The sequence below is a fragment of the Balaenoptera physalus genome (assembly GCF_965194825.1).
Source record: "Balaenoptera physalus genome assembly, chromosome: 16".
Taxonomy (NCBI): Eukaryota; Metazoa; Chordata; class Mammalia; order Artiodactyla; family Balaenopteridae; genus Balaenoptera; species Balaenoptera physalus.
This window is the reverse complement of record NC_138898.1, coordinates 717,832-744,298: the sequence shown is the minus strand read 5'-3', so window position 1 is coordinate 744,298 and position 26,467 is coordinate 717,832. Positions and strand designations below refer to the sequence as shown.

At 62.5% G+C, this 26,467-nt stretch overlaps 1 protein-coding gene across 11 annotated transcripts in view; it reads right to left on the bottom strand.

Moving 5' to 3' along the window:
* KCNQ2 (potassium voltage-gated channel subfamily Q member 2) overlaps positions 1 to 26,467 on the bottom strand; it is a 53,519-nt gene that overhangs the window by 11,221 nt on the left and 15,831 nt on the right. For 2 of the 11 annotated variants that reach the window (XM_082429745.1, XM_082429749.1), the window contains exons 3-15: positions 26,243 to 26,369; positions 25,778 to 25,953; positions 24,774 to 24,899; positions 20,773 to 20,883; positions 19,997 to 20,092; positions 14,674 to 14,768; positions 13,545 to 13,574; positions 10,194 to 10,262; positions 9,276 to 9,305; positions 5,145 to 5,198; positions 1,500 to 1,723; positions 965 to 1,070; positions 429 to 560 (exon numbers count right to left, since the gene is read on the bottom strand). In XM_082429745.1, coding sequence (XP_082285871.1) covers positions 429 to 560; positions 965 to 1,070; positions 1,500 to 1,723; positions 5,145 to 5,198; positions 9,276 to 9,305; positions 10,194 to 10,262; positions 13,545 to 13,574; positions 14,674 to 14,768; positions 19,997 to 20,092; positions 20,773 to 20,883; positions 24,774 to 24,899; positions 25,778 to 25,953; positions 26,243 to 26,369 — 1,376 coding nt within the window. Of the gene's footprint in view, positions 1 to 428; positions 561 to 964; positions 1,074 to 1,499; positions 1,724 to 5,144; positions 5,199 to 7,765; positions 8,625 to 9,275; positions 9,306 to 10,193; positions 10,263 to 13,544; positions 13,575 to 14,673; positions 14,769 to 19,996; positions 20,093 to 20,772; positions 20,884 to 24,773; positions 24,900 to 25,777; positions 25,954 to 26,242; positions 26,370 to 26,467 lie in introns of those variants that run through there. The other 9 variants (XM_082429742.1, XM_082429748.1, XM_082429746.1 and 6 more) reach the window with 8 other exon arrangements.

Here is a 26,467-nt window from a genome sequence, read left to right as displayed (position 1 = left end):
GCACATGCACATGCATGCACTTGTACACATACACGTGTGTACACACACGTGCACCTGAGGCCTGAACACGTGCAAGCACACACGTGCATTCACACATGTGCATATGCACGCTCGTGTGTGCGCACAACACATACACGCTTGCCCATCGCAGCACAGGCAGGAGAGAAGAGAGAGACAACAGAAAGGTTAAAAACAGACCACACAAGCACATGGCAGAAAGCCCACGCGGGGCCGGCGTGGGGCCGGAGAGGAAGGGCCCAGATGTGGCAGCTAGCAGGGCCGGCCGCTGCGTCCACAGCGCGTCACCGCCCCACCTCTGGCAGGAGTGTGCAGCTGCGCCGCGCCCGTCCCCAGCCCGCACCCGGCTTTGGCCCAGAGGACCCAGCTCCCCGCCCCCGGGGCCAGGCAGGCAGGGGAGGTGCTCTTGCCTGGACTGCAGGTTTTTGATGCGGGACAGCATGTCCAGGTGGCCAGCCGAGTACTGCTCAATCACGTCCATCACATCGTAGGGCCGTAGGCTCTCCTTGAACTTGCGCTTGGACACCAGGAACCGCATGACACTAGAGGGGGTGGTCAGGAGGCTGTGAGCCCTGGGCAGAGACCACCAAAGGCAGCCCCCCAATGTCCACCTGCCTTGGGCCGCCCAGCATCTCCGAGAATGTCTGCTGGATGTCTTGGCCCTGTCATCGGGGCCACCCACCTGTCTCGTACCCCAGCCACCCTTGGGCCCCACTGCGCAGAGGACCCTTGTCCACCCGGGAACCCCTGTGCAGTGGCAGCTCCCAGCCGTCCACTAACAGCCTTGGGCACCCGGCACCTGGGACAGCAGGTGCCTTGCGAGCCGCGGGGGCCGGACTGAAGGGGTGTCGGCCGTGAGGCATCCCTCCCGAGCGCGTGCCCTCACTCTGGCCCCCCAAGGCCCCGCGTCCGTGGACGACTGCGAGGGAGCGCGCCGGGTCCTCACCACACGGCCCGGATGCTGACTTTGAGGCCCGGGGTCAGATCCTCCGTCACAAACTCGCAGTTGCAGCTCTTGTTGTCGTCCACAATGTCCTCCCCTGGGAGACTTGCTTCTGGGTGGAAGGACACAGCCCGTGAGGGGCCGGGCCACCCCCGGGATGGAGGGGGCCTAGTGCTCCGGCCCCGCAGCGCACGCGTGTCCGAGGGGCCTCCGCCGGGCACACCCACACTCCAGCCCGCCCCCCGTCCTGCTTTCCCAGCCTGCTCCCCTCCACTGTGCTCCTCAGGGAGCGGCCACCACGAGGGTGTAAGAGGGCATCCCTGTGCACAGACAGAAGGACAAAGTGGGCTACGTCCACACAGAGTACTCGGGGAACGTCAGCCGTAAAAGCAGCGATGCGCCGGCACCAGCTCCACGGGTGAGCCTGGAAAACACGGAGCTCGGCGAGCAGAGCCCGACGCGGGAGGACAAGCACGTGTGGCTCCATCGCATGGAGCTCCGGGACAGCAAACCCCCACTCGAGGGCTGCCCGACCTACCTTCCGAGTTCTGCCGGGAAGCGGCGCCCCTGGCCCGGAAGGCCTGCCGTGCGCGGCCGCGCTCCCCGAAGCTCCAGCTCTTGGGCACCTTGCTCGGACTGTCCTCCAGGCTCTGGTCGGCGCTGGGCGACCGCCGGACGGTCTGGGCCTGAGGGGACCCCTTGCCCTTGGCAGCCACGCCGCGGGGGCTGGAGAAGACACGGTCTTTCAAACTGACCTTCTGACTGCTCCCGCGAGAACCGACAGACGGACAGACACACAGAAAGACAGCAAGAGAGGTCACTCTGCAAAGAACACTCGCTCCCGCTGGCTCCTGGCGGGTGGACGGGGTGCCCTGGCCATGGGATGGAGCACGGGCCGGGGCGGGAGGGTCGCTAGGGTGAGCGGGGACCGGTCAGCTCCACCACAGGCCCCCCGGGGCCCGCTCAGCGCTCAGCCTGGCCGGGGAGTGGTCAGTGGACTCTGAAATCACCTTCAGCTACCACCAAAAGGTGCCTGAGACCTCGCCACACTGTCAGCAGGGCTCCCTCTTCAAACGCCCTGGGCGATGACGGCTGTTCCCTGGGCACCTCCTGAGGGCCCCCGGCCACTCCAGCAGTTACCGTGCCTGCCCCTCCACCCCCGTAACTGCCCCAGGTCAGGAGGGTGAGGTCTGCAGCTGACCCCGGGCTCCTCGGCCGAACCCCAGGGAGCTGCCTGGCGAAACAGGTCGGGGGGAGGGGGAGCACGGAGGGCCAGGGTGTGCCCACCTCCCCTCCACCCAGGGCGGCACAGGCTCCACCCCCACCAGGACACGTCCGGGAACAACGTCCACACTTCCGGAGGGATGATACGGGTGCCGGCAGAGCCCCGGCCCGAGGCCGCAGAGAGGGGGCAACCACGGCCATCCAGCCACAGCCCCGTGAGGGTCTTCGGGCCTCGTTGCCCCGTCTCCCGGTAACCATGGAGACGGGTCTGACACCCCACGTTTGTTGCTTCTAACACCCTCCAGGCAGCAGGCAGGAGACAAGGGTGGTCTCTGGTCAGGGTGAGGTCAGGCCCGGGGCCAGGCGGCCACTCATTTCCTCCCGTGGACAGTTTCCACCATCTGCCCAGGAGGAGAGCGAGGCCCCCATGAACCGTGGACCCACTCACGCGACCACGCTCAGGGGCCACACTCAGAACCGCCCGAGGGGCCTCTGCGCTGCCCTGGGGCCTGGGACCAGCCCACAGGGGTGCCTGGCAGGGCCTCTACTGTCGCTGGGAAGCCGCTACCACCAGCTAATCCCTCAGACAGCGCCAGCCCCACCGCAGATGGCCCAGGTCAGCTGCTTCCATCGGCCCGAGGGGGACCCACAGCAGAGACACGTCGTCAGACGGCGCAGAAGTGACCCACCATGGACAAGAACCGGCCCGCACGTGGCGGCCCAGGTCGGTGCCCCCGCCCCGCCCCCCCAGGCAGCTAAGGCCATCTGCGCTAGTTCTCGGGCCCGAGGCATGGAGCTCACTCAGAGGGGTGGCTCCTCCAGAGACCCTGGGTGTCCCGTGTCCCCAGGAACACAGGAGCCGGGGTGTCTGCTTGCTCAGGACGCTGGCCCCAAGCCTGTAACCGCTGCGCCCGGCACGAAGCCAAGACAGGGCTGGGGGACCGAGGGGCAGCCAGAGCCAGGCTACGGGGGCTGCTATGAAGATACCCCTCTCCTTCCTTCGTTCCCGAAGGAGACCACCAGCTGGTCCAGGGAGACCATGAAACAAGGGCCCCACCAAGCCAGGACTGCTGGGGACCCCTGCTGGACCTGCTGTCCCGTGCACAACAGGGACCCCCAGAACTCGGGCCCACGCGGCTGACCGCGATGACAGAGCCACAGGAAGCAGCCTTGCCTGGCCTTGGCCCGGTCCTGCGTCCCCGGCTCTCAGCCTGCTCAGAGTGGGGAGGGGTGCCCTGCTGGAGGAGGCCACGGGTGGCTGTCTGGACTTCCACGGTCATCACAGCTCAGGGCTCCCAGGCACACAGCCCCCAGACACCCCACGCCTGCCTCAACTCCAGATGCCCGACCGCCGACGGTCCTGCAGGTGTCGAGAGAGACCCTCCCTCACCTCACAAGCCAAGGACAGAAGCACACGCAGGATGGGGCCCTGGCAGCCTGCCCCCAGGGAAGGAGCACAAGGCCAGCCCACCCTCCGAGTGGGAGGGCATTTACAAGGGGCCAGGGGGCAAGCTCAGGACGGTCTGGGAGAGGAAGCGAGGCCCAGCCTCTCCTCCCCTGCCTGCCACCCTCCCCAGGGCAAAACTCCCAACAGGTGAAGCCAGCCATCAACAGGGACAGGCGAGCGGGGGCCCCGGCGGAGCTCGGCTGCACCCTGGTCTGCACGGCCGGCCGGGGCCCAGCTCAGCGGGGAAGGAGGCGGCAGCCAGAGAGAACCGCCCGGCCCACAGCTGGACCGCGGATGCCCAGGAAAGGCGGGGGTGGCGGGGAGATGAAGTGACGTCCGTGAGACGCACACAGCAGGGCCAAGTGAGGCCTGGGCTCCTGGCCCGGCCGTGGGCACCTCTGGCCCTTCTGGTTCCCAAGCAGCCTGAGCACAGCCCCAGACCCGACCGGCCAGCCTGCGGCCAGAAGCACCCTGGACGCCAGCGCTGGGCCAGCAGGACGGCTTCTGCCGGGGCCCCACATCTCCCCTCCTGGGGCTGCAAAAGCCTCCCCCACGGTGCCCTACGTCGGGAACACACAGGCAGCACGGGCAGGTGGGGGCAGGCGACCCTCCGGGCCCCTCTCGAGGGCGAGAAGGATTCAGAACATGCACGGATGCAGGTGTGCCAGCATGCCGCCGCCCTGGAGCCCCGACCCTGCTGCCCGGCCCCTCCCCATGCCCGCCGCTCGGCACCCCTGCTTCCAGGGCCATCACGGACCACATGCACACGATGACCGGTGAGTGCAGCTGCCAGCGCCTGCAGGGCCGCACGGGGCAGGGAGGGGCGGGCAGGAGGGGGCCCCAGAGCAAGCAAGGGGACAGACGCTTCCACACCCCCGAGAGCAGAGAGGGGACAGAGAGAGGAAACGTGCCGGCAGTCAGGGAGCCCACGGGGCAAAGATCGGGCGGCCTTTCACCGACCCGCTTCCAGCCTGCCCTAAACCAGGCCTGCACGTGGGAGGGGGAGCCGTGGACCTCTGGCTTTCCGGTGTGTCTGGTGTGCCAGGACCGCGGGGAGCGGGCACACACACGACAGAGCTGCCTCCCGGTGGGCGGCCGGGCTCCGGGTCGAGGGCAGTGGCCCTCCCGTGCGTAGTAGAGGTGCTAGATGGATGAGCCGCGGAGCAAAGGCTCGCGGGAGAGCAATCAGGCCCCTGAGGGCGCCCTTTCTGGTGTTCAGAGCCCCTGGCCGGCCCCCCTCCTGCTTGGAGCACAGCATCGTTTGGCATGGGGAGAAGGAGAAGGGGTCAGCTCCACGGCCACCGTCACCCAGGCGGTCGTCTGGAGTCAGAGGGGGCCGAGGGCTCCACCAAGGGGCCGGGAGGCGAGCTGCCAATCAGAATCGGGGCCTGGGGGGCCGGGCGGGCGCCAGCCTCTCCCTGGCGCATCTAGAACCTCTAATAAGCAGAGTGCTTGGAGCGGGAGGGGGCAAGAGCCGTGCAGCAATGGCCGCCCGAGCGGCGTGTCTGGTACCTAGCGCGTCCTGGGCAGCATCCACACAGGGGCTCTGTGCGCCGTCTGCCTTTACTGGAAATGAGGAGAGGACAGTTAGTCCCGGGGGCGCCGGCGACCGGACGCGACCAGAGGGAGCCCGGGCCGCGCGCGCGGGCAGGAGGCGCAGGGACACGAGGCCCCGGCCCCCCGGGGCGGCTCTGTGCTCAAGCCGCACCCGCTACAGAGATCGCGTCTCAGCGAGAAGAATGAGGGAGCGGCGCGTAAAGTCCTCCGCCGGCCTGGAAAAAAAGTGGTCCCTATTTTTGGAGAAAAAAAAAAAAAATTCCCTGTTTTTTACTCCAAAAATACCTTTTCCTTCCAGCATCAGTTTAGGGCCACATCTTTCAAAAGATGTATTATTTTTTTGCTACATTCATGCCAACAACAACAAAAATAATACATGGGCTGAGGCTGTGCTGGTTCCAGAGGGCCAGGATCCCAGAAAGCTCATGTTTTCAGAGGAAAAACGTGCAAGTTTGGCTGCACAAACCAACCCAGCCAGCGGCCCGATGAGAAGTGGCCTCGGTTTACCCAGAAGGCAGCAGCTGCCCCTCCCTGGAGGGGAGCTAAGGAGAAGAGGGCTTGGGGCTCCTGGACGTGAAAGGGCCGCCAAGGTCGGACCTGGGGTGAAGTCCACCCCGTGCTGAGGGCAGAGACGGACCTGCGGGCGGCTCTTCAGGAAACGCTGCCCGTGGTCACCCTGCCCAAGCACCTCCCCAAAGGGCCAAGACTCAGCGCTGCACTAGAACCTGAAAACTTTTAAGCAAAAATGAAAAGAACCAGCAAGAACTTCAAGAAACCCTTCACTTCCCTGGGGCCTCGCTCTCTGCCCCCACCTTTGTAGCTGTTGCTGCTGAGACAGTGGTTCTCAAACTCTGTACCTGAGGAACCCAGACGCGGCCAACGGTCTTGACCCACAAGTGTTCAGTGTCCACACGTTCACTTAAACACCGATGGCACCTGCCAGTGTCCGGACAAGGATCTCCCCGCTAAACGCCGGCAAGCCAAGGTCAAGTTTCCTCGAGGAACCCTCGCTCGGCTGGCCCGGCCTCGCCCTCCGCGGAGCCCCTGCGAGCGTGTGTGCCTCCCCAGCGGGACCTTCCCCAGTCACTTCGGGTTGTAGGACAAAACTAAGTAGAGGTCGATCCCGGGCGGAGGGAGCTGGGGTCCAGCTGTCCACCGAGTGCACCCACACAGGGGCAGACCTCCCCAGGACTTGGACCCCCCGCCCAGCAGGGGCCCCTCAAATTCAGGGCAAACATGCTCTTCCAGGGTGCACCCCCGAGGCAGCCACGGTCCCACCAGGGCCTGCAGGACAGATAAGGACCCTAAAGACCAGGACCCCCATGGCCAGCTCCCCCCAGGGGTCCCCAGGCCTGCACACAGGACCCGCCCCGCCCCACCTGGAGGCTCCTCCCCTGGGAAAGAGGACCAAGCGGGGCGGCGTCTTTGCCCTCCGCCTTGACCAGCTTTGCTGCCTTTAAAACTCCCAGCAGTCGCCTGCCCACAGCCCAGCACCGCCAAACCCACCGTCTCCTAGGCGACCGCCCCACGCCTGGCTCCCAAGCACACGAGACCGGGGAAAGGCTCTCTAACCGCAGTGACTATCTTTAATGTTAACGAAAATATAAACAGTCTCACATGGCCAGCAGCTCCTGCATGAGACAGCGCAGCCTGAGAGCGGGACAAGAGCGGGGGGAGGTGGGCTGCTGGTGGCCTGGCCCCCCCGAGCACTGCCCCTCCGCTTCGGGGGGGTGAGGAGCCCCAACTCCAGCCCGTTGCCTCTGGGTTCCAGGCTTGTGCTGGGGTTTCCTGCCCACAGCAGCCAAGTGGAGCTTCACCCCATCAGAACTGCCGGCAGGCAAGCCCGGGGGGCCCGGGCTCGAGAGGGTGGAAGAGGCGCCCACGGACACTCACGAAGACCAGACTGGACAGACACGCACCCGAACACGGCACACAGCCCCCCGCGACGAAGAGGGGGGCCACAGGACAGGGGCAAAGCGGCTGGGGCACAGGGGTTCCTCCAGGCACGGGAGGGGCGGGGGCAGTCAGAAATGGGGTGGGTCAAAGGGCAGGTCAGAGCCACACCCAGAGCAGCACAGCCCGAGACCCCCGCCTGCCCCGCCCCCAGCCCCACGCCTTGGTCTGACGCCCACACAGCCACGGGGCGCGTCCCCATCCTGAGCCGGGACCGGGGGTCTCACGGCAGCTGAGGGAGGGTCCCTGCGTCCACCCCGTCCACCTGCGCTTTACGGAACAAGGTCCCCTCACCAGGCAGCCCAGGGACAGGCCCACCCTGCCGTGGGTCCAGTGGCAGGATCATTTCCTGCAGATCTACTATGCACTGGGTGCTACAAAGGGGCTCATGGCTGCTCCAGTCAGGGAACAGAAATGCCACCTGTTACCTGGCTGACAGGTGTGCATCCAGGAGAGGCAGGCCCTCTGTCCCAGGGCCTCAGCCCGGGGCCCCCAGGGGAAGCCGCTGGGTCACAGGCAGGGACACACGGACACAAGGGGAGGGAGGGAGGAGCAGGAAGCGGGGGGGCAGGGGGTAGCCACAGAACGTGCCGGAGAGCCGGGGGGCTCCCGCGTATCCTCACCTTGAGTCCTGCTTTCAGGGTCAGCCACCTCATCCCCAAAGACAGAGCAGACGTGAAAGGGGCCCGAGAAGGGCAGTAACATGATTAAAGGCACTTGGGGGGCAGGCAAGATTTTCCAGATTGGGGGAGGGAGGGCAGGAGAGGAGAGAGAGAGAGAGAGAGGCTGAGACGAAAATTGTCGGGAGAGGAGATAAAGCAGGGCGACGAGCACAGGAAGCCGCGTCAGGCCAGAGGGGCCGGACGGGTGGGCGGGCCGCGCTGAGGGCCAGAGAGGCGCCCACCCTGGCAGAGCCAAGGGCAGCCGCGCCGCCCCCCCGGCCTCAGGGTCCCGGGGCTCCCGGAAGGGGCAGATGGCAGCACCGACAGGATCCCACAAAGCACGCGAGGCCCTGCTGCACGCCCCTCCCAGCCCGCCCTGACCACAGCCCCGTGTCGGGCCCGCCTCGCTCCCAGCCTGCCCAGGTCACTGCCTGGGCCGAACCCACTCTGGTCCAGGTCTGCCGCTCTTCGGGCTGCTTCCGGGCAAAAGCGCTGCCCACCTTTCCAAGCCTAGGCCCCAGCTGACATCCCCCTCTGGGGACTTGGGGGTGGGGACACGTGCCCCCTTCCGATGGACGCCGAGGGTGGGCTCAGCCCAACGCCTCCCCAACCGGGCAGCCAGCCGAGCCGCCTTTGATCCCGGAGGGCACTAATGTGGGCAGGCAGCGTCTCTGGCCCACGGCCTCAGGGACAGGGCTCCCTCCGCAGGTGTAGACGGGGCGCCGGGGGACCCTGAGCTCAGAGGTACACAGCGATACACAGACGGGCTGGAGGTCACCAACTTGAATGTTGTGAATTGATCTGGATTTTTTTCTCAACACTAGGAAAACAGCAGGGTGCTATCGTCCCTCCTCTGCCCCCAGCAGAAGTCATCCCTGGGAGTCCCCGTTCGGGGTCCCAGTCTCGAACTCGCCTAAAGCAAACAGAACCGTAGGGGCCTGGACAGACCCAGGGAGGGGGAGACCGGTCCTCACCGAGGGGTTGTAAAGCAGGGCAGGAGACCCTGCCCCAAAGGGGACCCTCTCCCACTCCTCCAGAAACCTTCCACAAACCAAGACCTGACAGGGGTGATGCGAAGACCCCTCCTCAGAGCTGCCCCTCCTCCCACCGTCTGACCCTGACCTGCAATGTCGGGGGGACACCCCGTGGGAGTGTCCACCTGGGTCACCCTCGGCTCAGAACAGCCCAGGCCCTGTGCTGGAGCTGGTAGGACTGCTCCCCCAGAAGCCCCCCGCGTCCGGTCCGAGGGGCTACAGTCACGGGAGGGCAGGAGCTGCCCCTCAGCTGCCGAGCAGGCCCGGGGCCTGGGAGGGGGCGTGGACCCAGGAAGCGTGATTTAAGGGCCCACATCGCCAGCAGGCAGGGGTCCACCTTCAGCAGCACACAGGAGCATGCACAGCCCCGAGGCAGCCCGCGCTCCCCGAGGACACACAGGGCAGGCGCGGAGGCAGCGGGAGAAGGTGGCACTGACCTTGGGGATGGCTCCGGCTGGGGCTCCTTCCTGCAAACAGAAGCACAGGCCTGTTCGCGGCCAGCCCTCCGGCCGACCCCGTGCAGAGCCCAGCTGACCCCCCCCACGCTCCCACAGGCCGGGGGCTGCGTGTGCGGGGGCAGGAACAGCCCGCCCACCCCGAGAGCCCCCTGGGGGCCGGAGGAGGTGGGTCCCAGGGGACAGGGGATCCGGAAGGGGTCACGAGAAGTTCTGAGGCTGCGGTTGCTACCGCCCCGTGTTTATGGACACGCGCTTTCATCAGAATGGCCGACATTAACAGACTTTCAGAGAGGAAGCTCCTCCACAGCCGACGCTCAGGATAGCTGAGGCCCTGCGCTTCATCATACCCACGAAGACTTTTCCAGGTGAGGTCACGTTCACAGGTTCCAGGGCATGGATGTGTCTTTGCGGGGCAGGCGGGGGGGCACCATTCAACCCGCTCCAGCCGCTCCGCCCACTGAGAGCCCCTCCGTGTCGGCAAACAGGCCTGGTCACGGGCACCCTCCCCTGCCCTCTCCTGCGGCCCAGCCCGCCCCCTCCACACGCCCCTCCCCGCGTCGAGCGCTCGAGGAGCCGCAGGGTTTGCGACTGGGAGAACCAGCCGGTGCCACCGCGTGTGTCCACCCGACGCTCCAGGGACATGCCGGGTCGGACTCTTCTTCCCGCCCGAGGCCAGAGCGCCAGCCTCCCGGCCCCACGTGGCGCTCCCCTCTCTGCGCCCACCCCGCAACCGGCCGCCCTCAGGATGGGAGCCGATACCGGGGTCAGCAAAAGCGGAAAACCACCAGCGTCACCGGGTCCCACGGCAGCCCGGCCACCAGCATCCTGCAGCTGCCAGCGCCTTGCCAAGCCCAGAGACGCCGTGCCCCGGGCGCCAGCCCAGGCGCCCCCGCTCACCTGAAGGTGAGTCCAGACTTGCTCTTGAGGTTCCGAAGCAGCTCTAGCTGGTTGAGCGGCGGGATCAGTCTGCGGCAGGAGGACAGGCGAGTGGGCCCCCGCCCGCCAGAGCCCCGGGGGCCCTCCGTCCAGCTCTCACAAGCACCCGCGTCTCACACGGGGACACGCGCTGTGGCCCGTCACAGGCAGAGAGGGGAGGAGCGCACGGCGGCGGCAGACCCCGGGGAGCCCGGGCCTCCACCTCTGGGGCTGGGGCACTGTCTTCATCTCTGGGCTCCCTCGCCCCGGGGACCCCAGCCATGGGAGTGCACGGGGCCCAGGCCATCCCTAGAGGGCATGCCCACGTGGAGCCGGTCCTGCAGGGAGGACGGGGGTCTCCCGCCCCTCCCCCTTCCCAATCCCTGAACACCCCCAGGGGAAGCACAGTTGCAAACCCAGTCCCCAACATAGTGGGGCTCCCAGACCCCTCTCTGCAGAGCCACTCTCCCTGCCAAGGCTGAGCGGGGCCGAGGTCACAGGAAAGGACTGTGCCGGGCAGAGCCCACAGGGCTGCAAGCGGGCCTCCTGCACGGCTGGCCTGGCCCTGCTCCGAGCCCCTCCTCCCAGACGCACTCACACCTACCAGGACAGCCGCACGCCAGGCCCGCCTGCCGGCCCAGCATTCAGTGCCGCGGCCACCAGCCAGGGAGCTGAGAGGTGAACAGTCCCCCTGGGATGCCAGGCAGGGGTTTGTATACCTGGGAGGTTCCTGGGAAAGCCCAGGCCTCCCACCTCCAGCTGCAGGAGACTCACCCGAGACACAAGTCCCCACAATGTCTGGGGACACTTCTGTCCCCCACCCCACCCCACTCTCCACCCTCCTCTCGGATCCTGGCCACCTTCGGCCCTCACACAGCTTCCATGCCATCAGTGACCCTGTGTGTTTCCAGGCACTGGTCTCTCTTTCCTGACTCAGCCCCCACCTGCTGTGACAACTCCGCCTGCTCTCTGACACCCCTCCTACCCTGTGACACCCCACCTGCTCTGTGACACCCACTGTCTGTGACACCCCTCCTACCCTGTGACACCCCACCTGCTCTGTGACACCCCACCTGCCCTGTGACACCCACTGTCTGTGACATCCCCACCTGCCCTGTGACTCCCCACCTGCTCTGTGATACCCCACTGTCTGTGACATCCCCACCTGCCCTGTGACACCCCACCTGCTCGGTGACACCCCACTGTCTGTGACATCCCCACCTGCCCTGTGACACCCCACCTGCTCAGTGACACCCCCGCCTGCCCTGTGACTTCCCACCTGCTCTGTGATACTGCACTGTCTGTGACATCCCCACCTGCCCTGTGACAGCCCCCACTCAGCCCCAGCCCCCAAACCCAGTCCTGAGCCTCAGGCCTTCTTGACCCTGGGGACCCCTGTCCCTCCTGGGCACCTGTGTCCGAGCCATCCTGGGCACCCTCACCCGGTCCACAGCACCACCACCCGCCACACACACAGCCCTGGCTCCAGCCCTCACCCGCTCCTGTCCCCTCCCCCATCCCCCCCCCCCCCGTGTCCTCCTCTCCCTGGGTGCCCGCCCTCCTCGTGTGATGCCCCTGCACCCACGGCCCCGCCCCGCCCCGCCCACCTGCCAGTCCGGCTTTGCTCTGGTCCCTCCCGACACCTCCTCGACCCAGCCACGCCCCCTAGCGCCCATGCGAGTGCCCCCTCCGCCGGGCCTGCCCCAGTCACTGCCATCTCCAGGGCCCGCAGGGGCAGCCCCGCCCCTCTCTTCCTTCTGCAGCCCAAGCCCGGCCAGGCCTGGACCCTGGGAACGCTAGCCCTCTCTCTCCCCCTCCCCACTCCCCCTCCAGGTCTCTCCTGTCCTCGTAGGTCCTGACCAAGCAGGAGGCCTGCGCAGTCAGGTCGGCTCACGCCATGGGCGCAGCAGAGCCCCAGGACTGGACACCAGGACAGAGCTGGCCTCCCCATCCCCTTGGCCACCCACCACGGGGCCTGGAACAGAGACCCTGGGCAGCTGGCCCCACTCGGCCGCCACACGCTCAGGTCCAGGGTAGGGGCACGCAGTTAGGACGCCATGCCTTGGACACACAGAGGCAGGGGACAGAACACGGACGGGCGGGGCCGCGGACAGGGACGTGCAGGCACCACACACGTGAGGGCCACGCCCACACAGCCCCAGTCGTGGAGGACGAGGGTGCAGTGGGCGATGGGAGTGGGGGACACATCGGGGGGCATCCCCAGGAGCGAGCAGCGGCTAGTCTGGGGTCAGACGCCTCCGGAGGACGAGGCCAGCCCCCAGGCCTGGGGTGGGGATGGGGTGCTTCCACAGATGTCGGAGGATGGGGGGCTGCTGGAGAAGATGGACCGAGGGGGCCACCGGGTCTGGGAGGAGCCTGTCGGGCTCTGAAGCAGGGTCCCCCCAACTGCCCGGCAGCCTGGAGCCCCAGAGGTCCAGGGCCAGCAGACGGGAAGGATGCTGTGCCCACTGCCACCTCCGCCTCTGAGTGAAGCCCCTGGGGCCCATGGCCAACGGTGAAAGGCAGGTACCGCTGGGGCGGAGATGCCGAGGGGTCAGGACCCTCCCGCCCCTGGAGCCTGGCCCTACACTGCCCAGCACGGCACCCTCTTCCCTCCTGGGAGCGGAGGGGTTAACTTTCTAACACGGTTCCCACGCAGGGCGCCAGGGGAGGATGAGAGACCGCCCCCCGCCCCGGCTCTGCAGGGCGCAGCACGGTGCCACCACTCTGAGGGGAAGGACAGGGCCTACAAAGGGACCTGGCCCCGGGCATGGGGGTCCTCGTGGAGCAGTTCAGCGCCCGTCTGGGCACGGGGCCCCAGACTGAAAGTGCAGCAGGAAGAGAGCCGTCCGGGGCAGACACGGTCAGTGGGGCCACACGGATGGACCGCAGGCCCCCTCTGCCCAGGGCCTCACGTCTCCCTCTCGCTGCAGTGAGAAGACTCGATGCAGAGAGGGAGAGCCCAAGCCCAGAGCTGCCTTCCAGGACCGGGGGCGGCTGGCTGGGGTGCCCCCGAGCTGGGATGGCCGATGCCCCACCTCCACCACCTCTGCACTGGGAGTAAGTGGGGCCCGTGGGGCGGGACCCCAGCCACTGAGACAAGGCAGGAAGCAGGACAAGGAACGGAGGACACCTGGACAGACAGACCCAGCACGAGAAAGCAGCTGGTGGGGAGGGGGCGGTCGGGAGGGGGAGCCCGGGCAGCGAGGAGGGCGCACGTGGCTCCAGGCGGGGGCCACAGGCTGGGCGGGGGGGGCTCGGGGTGGGCCCGGAACAGTCCCCAACAGAACAGAACCACACCACACCACACGCTTTCCGCCCATGCAGTCCTACCTGGAGGCCCCGTAGGTTTGAGTTTGCGAGCTTTTTCAAGTGTTTTCACACACACACAAAGGGAAAGGAATGAAAGATTTTAAAAGAACGGGATAAAAAAAAGAAAATGAAAAAAAAATAGTCCAGGAAAGTGGGGGAAACAACAGAACAAAGAAAATTAGCACGAGGGTCAGTCCTGCCTCGGCCGGAGGGCTGAGGGCGCAGTGCCTTCAGCATTTCCGGGAAGCGGGTGGCACCAGGCCCCCACCACTCCGAAGCTGAGCGCCCCCGAAAGTGCCAGTGGGACGGTGCTGGAGGAAGGAGCGGGCAGATCCCGAGAGAGGCAGGTGGCAGGTGGGGACCTGCAGGAGGACCCTGGCCCAGGGAGAGGGCTCCGTGGGTGGGCACCCCCAGGGGCAGGTAAGGGGACTCCCCGGGCTGAGAGGCCCCAGGGCTCAGCGTCAGCCCCTAGCGGGGAGGGCGGGCTGGCAGGGCAGCGCCCAGCCCGGGGGCACCTGACCTGCATGGACGCTGGCCAGCCCTCGCCCGTCTCACCTCAGACCTCGTTCCAAGCCAGAGCCTGGCACAGACAAACCCCGGGGGGCACAAGCAGTGCCTGGAAAGCCGCCTGCTGACCACGCAGCCCCCCAGGGAGGGCTCCCCGGCCCCCTCCTCTGCCCCTCAGGGCGCCTGGGGGTGCCTGTGCTTTGTCCTGTCGGGACCTCGCTGTGGGGTCTGGGGTGCTCTACTTCCTTGAGCAGAGACTCTTGCCCTCGCTGGGGGTCAGGGGGTCAAGGCTATCCTTTTGCTTCGAAACGCGGGGCCCCCTGGAGGGGCTGCGGTCCCCGGAACCAGCTGGCATTTACCTCCGCAAGCTCTGGGGGGCTGTCGTCACAAGGTTTACACACTACGCACCTGACAGCAAGGACACTAAGCAGGGGGCGGAATGAAGGTGAAAAATAAAAGCCGCAAACTATAAAACAGAGAACAAAATTAATAAAATAATCACGCACGATTCCTTTTTGAAAAGTACATACATTTTAAAGAAAAAGAAACAAAAAATAATCAAAATGATGAACGACAACCAAAAATGGGGTTTAAGAACAAAGGGGGCTGCACACAGGCAGTGCTGGGGAGGTGCAGGAGGTACCTGTACATGGGGACGGTCACCGTGCGCTCATAGTACTGCCACGTGGAGTGCAGGTCCGTGCGTGACAGGTTGGTGGCGTAGAACCTCCAGGCGGACTGCGGGGAGGACAGGACGTCAGCTGGGCACTAAGGGGCCCCACCGGCCTCCCCCAGGGCCTCGCCCCTGCACATCCCCGTGCACCCGGCGAGTCTGCAGGGAGCTTCGGTTCTTTCCTTCCATCTGTCCTACCTGACGCTTGGAAGCCGTCGCCCGGCATCGTGGTCACCTTCCTTCCCTCCCCGGGGGACGGGGTGGAGGGCAGAGCCAGGGACAGCCCTCATCCTCCCCACTTTGAGACTGAGCCCCTGCCAGGCGCGGGCCTGCCCTGTACACCAACCTCGACCCGGCCTGGGCTTCTGCTCCTCACTCTTTTTGTTAACTGGGGTAAAATACACATTGACTAAAATTCACCACTTTAAAGTGTGCAATTAACTGGCACTGAGTCCATTCCCGTTGCTGTGCAACTGTCCCCTCCAGCCAACCCCACATTTTTACCACCTCAAAAACAAGCGCCCCCAACCCACCAGCGTGGCTCCCCGCCCCCTCCTGCCCCCGGCCTGCCACCCTCAATCTGCATCAGTCCCTGGGGCTTTCCCTACTCCAGGCACTTGGTAGCGATGGAATCGTAGCGCGTGGCCTTCTGTGTCTGGCCTCCTTCACTTAGCACATTCTCAAGGCCCATCCCTGCTGGAGCCTGCGTCCGGGCCTCGTTCTTTTTAAGGCTGAGCAATATTCAAGCGTATGGATGGACCACATCTGTGTATCCTTTCACCCACCGAGGGACATCTGAGCTGTCTCCACCTTTCAGCTCCTGTGAATAGTGCTGCTACAAACACCTGTGTGAAGCTTTTTGGCTGAACACCTGTTTTCAGTTCTGTTGGGTGTATACCTAGGAGTGGGATTCCTGGGTCATGTGATATGTTTAACTTTTTGAGGAACCACCAAACTGTTTTCTACAGTGGCTGCACCATTTCACATCCCCCCAGCAACGTACGAGGATTCTGATTTCGCCACATCCTCATCAACACTTTTTCTTTTCATTTTAGCCATCCTGGTGGATGTGAAGTGCTTTTGATTTGCATTTCCTTCATGAAGAATGATGCTGAACATCTTTTAATGTTATTAGCCATCTGTGTATCTTCTTCAGGGAGATGTCTACTTAAATCCTCTGCCCATTTCTTAATTGGGTTGTGTGTCTGTCTGTTGTTCAGCTGTATGAGTCCTTCATATATTTTGGATACCAGACCCGTATCAGATATATGATTTGCAAATATTTTCTCCCATTCTGTGGGTTGTCTTTTGCTCTCTAAAGAGACACTATGAATAGTGTCCTTTAACGTACAAAAGTTTTTAATTTTGCTAAAGTCTTATTTATTTTTTCTTTTATTGCTTGTGCTTTTGGTGTCATATCTAAGAAACCAAAGTCATAGAGATTTACATCCACAATTTCATCTAAGAATTTTAGTTTTAGCTCTTATATTTAGGTTTTTAATCCATTTGGAGTTAATTTTGTATTGGTGTGAGGTAAGGGTCAAACTTCACTCCTTTAAACATGGGTATCCAGTATCCCAGAACCACCGTCAAAGAGACTGTCCTTTCCTCATTGGATAGATGTGGCACCCAACTATCGAGACTTGTTTTGGCCCAACCCATGGTCTATCCTGGGGAATGTTCCACGTGCACTTGAGAAGGATGTGTTCTCTGTGGTTGGTGACACATGTCTAATGACAGATGTCTGCAGGTCTAGCTGGGTCGTGGTTTGTTCAAGTCCTCTGTCTCCTTAGGATCTTTTGTCTGGTTTTTCTACCCTTTTTTTTTTTATGTATTTATTTTTGGCTGCATTGGGTCTTTGTTGCTGCCTGCGGGCTTTCTCTAGTTGCAGCGAGCAGGAGCTACTCTTCATTGTGGTGTGCGAGCTTCTCATTGCGGTGGCTTCTCTTTGTTGTGGAGCACGGACTCTAAGCGCATGGGCTTCAGTAGTTGTGGCACGCAGGCTCAGTAGCTCTGGCTCGCAGGCTCTAGAGCGCAGGCTCAGTAGCTGTGATGCACGGGCTTAGTTGCTCCACGGCATGTGGGATCTTCCCAGACCACGGCTCAAACCCGTGTCCCCTGCATTGGCAGGTGAATTCTTAACCACTGTGCCATCAGGGAAGTACCTTTCTACCCATTTTGAAAGTGGGGTATTGAATTCTCCAGGTATTACTGTAGAAATGTCTATTTCATCCTTTAATTCTGTCAGTTTTTGCTTCATATATTTTTAGGACTCTGTTGTTAGTATATAAATGTTTATGATTGTTAATCATCTTTATAAATTGACTCTTATCAATACATAACAGCCTTCTTTGTCTTGACTTGTCTATTTTGTCTGATACAAGTGTGGCCAACCCGGCTCTAGGTCACTGTTTGCATGGAATATCTTTTTCCATTCTTTCACTTTCAGTGTATTGTCGTCTTTGGATCTAGTATAGTTGAATAGATTTTTAATCCATTCCTCCAATCTCTACCTTTTAATTGGGGAGTTTAATCCATTTACATTTAAAGTAATTACTTATAAGGCAGGACTTGCTTCTGCTGTTTTTTTGTTTCTCAATTCCTCCATTATTGCCTTCTGTAGAGTTTCATTTTTTTCTAGTTATTACTGAGTCCCTTCTCGTTTCCTTTTCTGGTATTTTTTAGTTGTTTTCTTAAAGGCTACCCTGGGATTATGATTAATTCCATCTTAAATTTATAAAAATCTAGTTTGAATTAACACCAACTCAGCTTCAATAGTGAACAGAGACTCTGCTCTTGTGTGGTCCGCCCCCTTTATGTTGTAACTGTTACAAATTACACCCTCTACAGTGTGCACCCAGATATACAGATTTATGATTATTGCTTTATGCCTTTGTTTTTAACTCATATAAGGGAAAAAATGAGTTACAAATCAAAAATATACTACTACTCGTTTTCACGTTTACCTGTGTAGTTAACTTTACCAGTGTCTGTGTGGCTTGAGTTACTGCCCAGGGTCCTTTCACTTCCGTCTGAAGAGCCCTCCTCAGCATTTCCTGTAGGGCAGGTCTATTAGCTACAAACTCCCTCAGCTTTTGTTTTTACGGGAACGCTGTGATTTCTCTTTTGAAGCATAATTTTGCCAGACCAGAATTCTGGGTCGACAGTTTTTTCTTTGCAGACTTTAAACATGTCATCCCACTGCCTTCTGGTCCCCATGGTTTCTGATAAGAAATCGGCAGTTACCCTCACGGAGGACCCTTGGGCACCAAGAGTCCTTTCTCTCCTGCTGCTTCCAAGACTCCCCCTGTCTGTGGGCTTCAACAGTTTGATCATAATGAGTCCTGGTGTGAATCTCTTTGATTTTACACTACTTGGAGGTACAGAGTCACATCTCTCATCAAATCTGGGAAGTTTTCAGCCTTATTTTTTCAGGTATTCTTTTTGCCCAACACCTCTTGTCTTTCTGGGACTCCCATTATGCAAATATCGGTACATTAAATGGTATCCCACAGGTCTCACGGGCTCTGCTCATTTTTCTTCCTTTGTTCTCTTTCTGCTCCTCAGACTGGGTGACTTCAACTCACCTGTCTTCAAGTCTGCGATTCTTCCTTCTGCCTGCTCAGATCTGCTGCTGAACCCTCTACTGAATTTATCATTTCAGTTATTGTACTCTTCAGCTCCAGAATTTCTATCTGTTTCCTTTATATTATTTCTATCTCTATGGACATTCTCTATTTGGTGAGACATCATTCTTCCGATTTCCTTTAGTTCATTTCCATGGATTCCTTTCGTCTTTTGTGCATACTTAAACAGCTAATTGAAAGTCTTTGTCTAGTAAATCAAACATCAGGGCTTCTTCAGGGATAGTTTCTATTCATTTTGTTTTTCCTGTGACTGGATCATGCTTCCTTGTTTCTTCGCACGCCTCACAATTTTTTGTTGAAAACTAGACATTTTGAGTATTGTAATGTGGTACCTCTGGAAGTCCAGATTCCTCCCTATCCCTGGAGTTTGTTGCTGCTGCTTGTTGTTGATTGTAGTAGTTTGTTAAGTGACTTTTCTAAGCTATTCCGTAAACGCTGTATTCTTTGTTGTGTGTGGTCACTGAAGTCTCTGTTCCCTTAGCTCAGTGGTCAGATGGTGACTTGACAGACGTTCCCTTAAACCCGAAGAACCAAAGGGGAAACAAATGCTCTCAGCCTCTGCAGACCGGCCCTGTGTTGGGGCACTCCTCCAACATCTGAGAAGGTCACTTACAGCTCTGCCTTGGCCATCACTTCCTGCTTGCATGGAGTCTAAAGATCAGCCTGAGGTGAGCAATTAGCGTCTCCTCCAGTCACTTCTGAGCCTGCGCCCAGCACTGGGCATGTGTGTGCCTCCTAGATCCCCCAGTGTATGGGGGTCCTTCCCAAGCCCTAATTCTTCCACGTCTCCTTCCCAAACCTCCGAGCTTCTCGGAGAGGAGGGGCAGAGGGTAGGTGCTGCGTGTTCAGGCCACGCTCCTTCCCTGGGCTACTCAAACCTCTGAACCACACGTAGTGCTGTGACTTTATTGTCGATAGTGGGTGGGACTGGGGGGCATTTTTGTTCTTCTTCACACTCTTTTGCATTTAAAAGAAGTAGCCATTTGAAGTTCTTATGGTGAAAGACACATGCATACATACATACACAAAAGTAGGCTGCACCCAGGGCAAGACCACACCTTTAAAAAAGAAATGCACTTGAGGGGCCAGGGCGGTGTCCAGCCAGCAGTAAAGGCCAGTCAACTCCAAAGGTCCGCTGGGTCCCCTGGGCTTTGGGAGGGGCTGCAGGAACGCTGGGCCCATCGGGCAGCCTGTGCTTGGGCCCACACTCTCAGGATGGCTCATGAAGCACTGCTGGAGGCCGAGTGGCCGCTGTGACCCCCAGCGATCGGGTGGGCAGTGTGAGCTGGGGCAGCACAGACTTTGCTCTGGCACCTACCTGCGTGGGGATCCCTGAACCCTGATTCCACAAGTGCAGGATGGGTGTCAGCGCTGTGAAGGGACACCTCGGGGGCACCTGTGACAGCCTGGCCCAGGACCCAGGGCCCACAGAGCGCTGGCCAGCACCCGCCTTGCTGCTGCCTGTGCTGTAGCTGCCAGACAGCTGCGGGCATCTAAGCTGGTTCTCAGCACAGACTCGAATCCCCCAACAGGGAGACAGATGCCAAGCAGGGCTCCACTCCAACACCGTGGGCCCAGGCCAGGGGCTCTGCCGGTCTACATGGAGGTCCACGCGGCACTCCCTGTGGGGGGCCACCTGGACTCACCTGGATCAGGCCTGCTGCAGGGTTCCGCCTCTTCTCAAAGTGCTTCTGACGGTGCTGCTCTTGAACCTTCAGGGCAAAGCCAGACCCCAAAATGCCCTGCAAGTCACTGGGGTCAGACGATGCCCCAGGGACCACAGCCCCACACTGAGCTCCTCAGGGTCGGACCACGTCCGGGGGACCGCACCCCCACCCCACCCTTGCCTGCACACTTCTGGCTCCACCTTCCTGCCTCCTCAGCCCCCAATGCCAGGAGACAGGCTGGGGGAAAGACTTGGATTTGGGGTGAAGGGAGCTTCAGGCTTCCAGGAGCCTGGCGGGGCCCACTCAGAACACATCTGGGCCCAGAGATTAATCCTCCTCCCCGATTCGTCCACACTGGAGTGAGTGCAGGGGTGTGGCCCGGGGTCACAGAGAAGGGCCACCGGGAGGACAGCATCGTCAGCCCCGCCCCCGCAGCCGCGGGTAGAGGGTTAACAGGGCCCCTGCCTCTTCTGAAGGAGACCTGACGGGGCTGTGTCACCGTACAGCACCCCTCCTGGTCACAAGGACCCGACTGGCCAATCCCACAAGGCTGGGAGGCGCTGACAGTGACCCGCAGACACAGGTCAGAAGGTACAGCCTGGGGCGGCAGGTTGTGGAGGCTGCCACGTCCACTCCTGGGGCCCGTGGACCTGCTGGGAGCCCTGCCCCCGCCCCACATGGCCCCGAGGGCAGCTGTGGTCACCAGGGGAGCCCAGACCCCATCCCCAGCAAAGGCAGGAAGGGGCACGACTCACAGCAGGAAGAGCAAAGAAGGAGACGCCGATGAGGGTGAAAGTTGCCGCCAGGAGCCTCCCGTTCCAGGTCTGGGGGTACTTGTCCCCGTAGCCGATGGTCGTCAGGGTGATCTGCGGACAGCAGGCCCCATCGCTCAGCCAGGCCGGACAGTGGCCGCCTGGAGGCCCAGGACCTGAGCCGGACCCTCCTCCTGAGGCCTCAGGGCAGCTGGACAAACCCCACCCTGCCACGCCGCCCTCCCAGGGCCCGAGAGGCCAGGGTCACTGTTGGCCGCCCTTCCCCCTCAACAATCACATCCAAACTCGGAGCCTCTGCTCCTTCCCTATGCGCTGGGCGGGGGGGTCAGGCTCTGCTCTCATTTCACACCCAGCCAGGAGCCAGGAGGCTAGGAGAGAGCCAGGGGCCTGAGAGGTGACAGTGCAGAGGGACCTTCCAGGGACGCGGTGAGGGTCGTGTGGGGCCCTTCGGAGGGAGGCTTGTAGGCTGAGGCCAGGAGAGCGGGAGGTGCCGGGGGTGGGGCTGGAGGAGGCGACAGGAGGGGAGAGACTGGAGAAGGAAAAGGCCCCTCCCCAGGGTGTGGCAGGCAGGGCCTCGGAGGCGCTGGGGGAGCCAAGCGTTTGTGTTTAGAATTGCTCTGCAGCCGGGGAGTGGGCAGGGAGGAAGTGGGGCCCGGATGGGCCTTCCCGGGAGCCCAAATGGAGGGGGCCATTTTCAGGTAGCTCCCACAAAACCCGCCAAAGTGGAGACTCAGGCCTGGTGTGCAGGACCACCAAGGCCACACACAGAGGCAGGCACGGAGGCTCAGGACAGACCACGTGGCCGGCTGGGCTGGGAGGCGGGCCCAGGCGGGCCCTGAGTTGGGGGGGGGTCTTAGCCAAACCGCGGGAGGGGCCGAGGTGTGAGCAGGAGCGGGGGCTGGGGGCATCGGCGGCCCTGGCCGGGCAACGGAGAGCAGCAGCCCTTCCTCATCGGGGGACCCGGACAGCAGGGTCAACTGGCCCACGCGCCACCGGCACGGACACCTCTCCACCCACCCACCGTCCACCCTGGGAATCCATCCCCCCGACTCGGGGGTCATGCAGTGAGTCCACGCAAAGCCCACTGTACAGTCTGAGAAAAGTCTGCAAAACGGGGCTGAGGAATCATGGCTTCGCCAGCAGGGACTTCTGTGCCCGTCACCTGCGAAATCACAGCCAAGGCATTCGGGCCTGCGTAGAAGGTTCTGGGAAGGCGCCAGCGAGCTGGGCGCAGGTAACAAGGAGCTGGGTGGAGTGAGAAGGACACTCGCTTCTCACCAGAAACCTCCCGGTGATTGGGCTCCTCTATTCGACTGCTTTCAACAGAAACTAAACACATTTTAAAGACGTAAAATACTGAAAATCACGCCTCCCCCCAGAAAACTCCACAGCGCGACAGGAAAGGCTGTGAAAGGACACAAGCTGAGGGCGAGGGCAGCGAACCGGGCGAGACGGAGGCCGATGCGGGCCTGACTCAGGGCCAGGAGGTGGAGAGGCCCCCAGACCTGGCGCTGATGTAGGCGCAGGGCACGCAGGGCAGGACGGCGAGTCTGTGCCAGGGTGCCTGCACCCGCCCCAGGACCGCAGACCCATGTCCTCCCAACACCGGCGATCACTGGGGCAGTGAGAGGGGAGACCCTTCCCCTCTTGCCCACCCACCAGCAGCCGGGCCTGTATGCCCCATGCCTGGCCCTACTCTTGGGACCCCAGAGCTGGTCAGAAAGCCTCCAACGGGGCAAAGACTTCCTAAAAATTCCGTTATCCCTGCACAGAGAGAAGAAAGTGTATCCATAAAACAAAGAGTCTTGAAAACGAGACCCAAATCACACAGGCTCAGGTGGAAGACACCTCCCAGGATGTAGGCAAAGAGATGAGGAATCCAGACAGGACACGTTCCACGGTCCAGCGCTCTCACCAGCGGCCTCGGAGCCCCGGGAAGGAGGGAAGGAGGAAGCTGTAGACTTCGAAGCCGCAAAGGGCACCAGCCTCCTGGAAGGAAGCCCCCCCCTCCACAGGGCCCACGTTCCAGAAAAGCGTCAGGGAGGGAGGGGCACGGCCGCCAGCGGGACCGTGGAATTGGGGCACCTTCAGACACACGCGTCTCACAAACTTCCTCCCTCAGAAGACTGTGACCTCCAAACCAAGGGCAGACTGGGGGTGGTGCCGGAAGACTCGGCACCTGGGGGCCCAGCATTCGGGGGGCCCAGCCCTCAGGGGTCAGCATTCACGGCCAGCGTTCGGGGGGCTGGCTTGAGCGCGCTGCAGTGGGGGGACTCGCCCGACGCCAGTGAGGCCCCTCCGAGGGCCCCCGGCCCACAGAGCAGAAGAAAGGGGGGCTCGGGCAGGACGCTTTCCAAAAATGACAGGGACAGGGAGGGGGCTAATCGCACCCTATCACGGAACAAAGTGAGCCTCTTAAGTCTAAGGTCACAGGGGAGGGAACTCCCTGGCGGTCCAGCGGTTACAACTCAGCGCTCTCACTGCAGAGGGCCTGGGTTCAACCCCTGCTCGGGGGACTAAGATCCCGAAAGCCGCGAGGCACGGCCTAAAATAAAATAAAAATAAAGCTCACAGAGGAAATCCTGGTGGTGTAGGTGAGGAATACGCAGAAGGGTTCCCCCGTCTTCTGGGGGGGGCACCACAAGGGGGGGATGGGAGTGGGGCACATTTTCACTGTAACACTCAGGCACTATTGGGCATGTTTAAGATTTTGATTCAATTCTTAAAGATGGGGAGGCCCCCCCGGAGGGCCTGGGCAGGGCAGGCCAAGAGAGCGGCGAGACCCGGGCTGTCCGGTCAGAGGCTGGGTGCACAGCGGCTGTGGGCCCTGATGCGCGGCTCCCGGTGCCCGGGCCTCAGCTCCCCTCTCCCACCGAGCCCCGCACCCCCAGGCTCCCGATCACCCTGCTTCCCACGTGGTCGGTAGAGGGACACAGACTCCGGGCCTCGTGGCAATTAATACAATAACTACAAGTAAGTTGCTCTCTGGCTTAAAGGCCACGTGAAAGCAGGCATCCCTCTTGCCAGCGACTGGATTTGCAGCATCTGCCCGAGGTCACGTGGTCCTCGTTTTCGGAACTGGGTCTGGGGTCCCAGGAGACAAGGGACTCTAACGTCCCACACCCACGGGACCCTCCACACGACCCCCGGCCCAGTGCCCCCAGGCTGAGTGTCCAGTACCCCCAGGAAGAGCTCGCAAAGGAGGGCACTCTGGCCCCCCTGCCTGGGGACGTCCATGGCGACGGGGAGGAGGAGCCAGGCCGAGGTCCATTCAGCCACTGGGGCCGAGGCCCGCGGGGCCCAGACTGGTCTCCAGAGGGCACACTCGGAGAACGCGGGGCATCGCCACTCAGAGCAGGAGGGGCCCTGCAGAGGGGGGCCCAGGAAGGCTTTTCTCAGAAGAGGCCACTTGCACCCGGTGACAGGAGAGGGTCCCTCGAGGGGCTCAGGAGGTGGGTGGCCGTGAGCATGGGCTGAAAATCCACCAGCTCCGGACCCACCCTGGGCGGGGGCAGCCTGGGAGGTTGAGCTGGGAGAGCCAGGGCGTCCATTTCCCCTTTTTCAAACTCTCCTGCCCATCAATAGGACCGCAGGACCCCCCTGCCCCCATCACCGAGGTCACACAGGTGGTCAGTGAGGAAGGAGGGAAGGTGACTGGCCATGGCTGGGCACAGGCTCCCTGGGCCCAGGCCTCTCTCCACCCCACACAGACCAGCGCGTCCCCTGCCCCCACCCCGCCTGGGCCGCCACGTCCACGTGGCATCACAGTCAGCAGTGGACAGCAGGAGGCCCCAGAGAGACGTCTCTGGCCAGGCCAGCCAGGGAGAGCCGTGCGTCTCCTGTCCAGGCCCAGGGGTCAGGGGCTCATCCTGGAGTGGGGAGCGGGGGAGGGCAGACAATGCACAGGAGGGACCTCAAGGAAGGCCACACCCGGTGAGCGTGTCCTCAGTGAAGGGGAGGGGCCCCAGCGGCCGGGCACTCACCAGGCCCCACCAGAGCGCGTCCGCGTAGGTATCAAAGTGATCGTTCTCTCCCTTCTCCGCCAAGTACACCAGAAACGAGGCCAGGATGAGGCAGAGGAAGCCGATGTACCAGGCAGTGACCAGCTCCTGAAAGAGGCCCATCACAGCCGCTGGGCCAGCGTCCAGCCCGACTCACCCCCGGGAGCACGAGGCCCCGCCTGCCTGGAGGTTTGCTGGGCGCTGCATCCCCTGGGCTTCAGCGGGTGGGTGCCCCTCCCGAGAGCCGGCCGCAGAGCCCCAGCAGCCCCGAGCCCGGGGCAGGCGGGAGGCGGAGCGCGTCTTCCAGTTCCAGCCCTGGGTGGTCCCACACCTATGCACCTCACCCCTGGAGGACGGTGGGTAGGGACGGCTCAGGGCTGCATCCACCCAGGAAGGGAGTGTCCCCAGGCGGCCGTCAGCCAGTCAGGCTGGAGAATCTTGGGCCTGCTGGGACCCTGCCCCAACTTCCCTGAGCCTGGGCGAGACACCCCGACTGGCTGCCCTTCCTGGGGGACCACACCCTCTCTGTCCTGCCAGCCAAGCCCCAGCCTCCGGGCTCAGACAGGAAGGGTAGTGGGGAAGGGACTCTTGGGCCAATAAGCCCACCCACAAGAGGGCGGCCTCCTGGCAGAGCCTGGCAGGGCGGGGTCTGGGCGGGCAGGGCCCCTGGCAACACAGGGAAGGGGTCTGGACGGGACATGGGGCTGCAGCCCCCTTGCGGGTCCCACGGCCAGCGGCCACCACAAGCCTCAGCCTGAACGGGCAGGAGCCTGGGGGTTGGGGGGCAGTGGGCACCGACCCAGCACAGCCACCCAACCAAGGAGCGAGCCGGCTCCGGGGGGGCCCAGAGGGACCGGACCTGGCAGACAAGCTGGAGAGAAGAGGAAGATGGTCAAGTCATGGGAAGACGCCCGGAAGAAACGAGGGGCTGGGTCCTGCCTGGCCGGACCTCCTGGCCCCAGCCAGCCAGCCCGGCGCCGGCTCACCTTGCTGTGCGCGTAGACCACGGAGCCCAGCAGCTTCCAGGTGCCGCCGCGCCGGTCCATACGGATCATGCGCAGGATCTGCAGGAAGCGGAGGCTCCGGAGCGCCGACGTGGCGAAGACGTTGCCCTGGGAGCCGGCGGCCAGCACGGCGATGGACGCAATGAGCACCATGATGTCTGCGGGAGACAGCGGAGGAGCTCGGGGCGGCCCCCGCCGCAGAGGGGCAGCCCCCCGCCAGGGCCCCGGGAGGACGGACAGACGGACGCGCACAAAGTGCCGGCGTGGGCCTGGCTCCACTGTCCGCCCAGCCCGGCCCTGCCCTGGGCACGGCCGCCCGACACCTCATCGCCCTGCACTCAGGCCACAATAACCACGGGCTCTGACGCCAAGAGGGCAGGTGACCAGAAACTTCCAGAAGGAGCTGATCCTACAGTCCTGCCTGCCCCCACCTGTACCGGGTCTCACCGATCACACAGAAGGGCTTCCGCGCAAACTTGAGCCGCCCCCTCCAGCCGCGGTACCGGCAGCAGCAGCCGGCGGCCCAGATCCGCACGAAGTACTCCACGCCGAACACCACGATGGTCACGATTTCCTGCAGGGGAAGCCACAGCTGAGCCACTGCTGGCTCAGCTGGTGGGGGGGAGGGGAGAGTGCTGTGTAGCTGGTGTGGGAGTGGGGACCCCGTCCTGT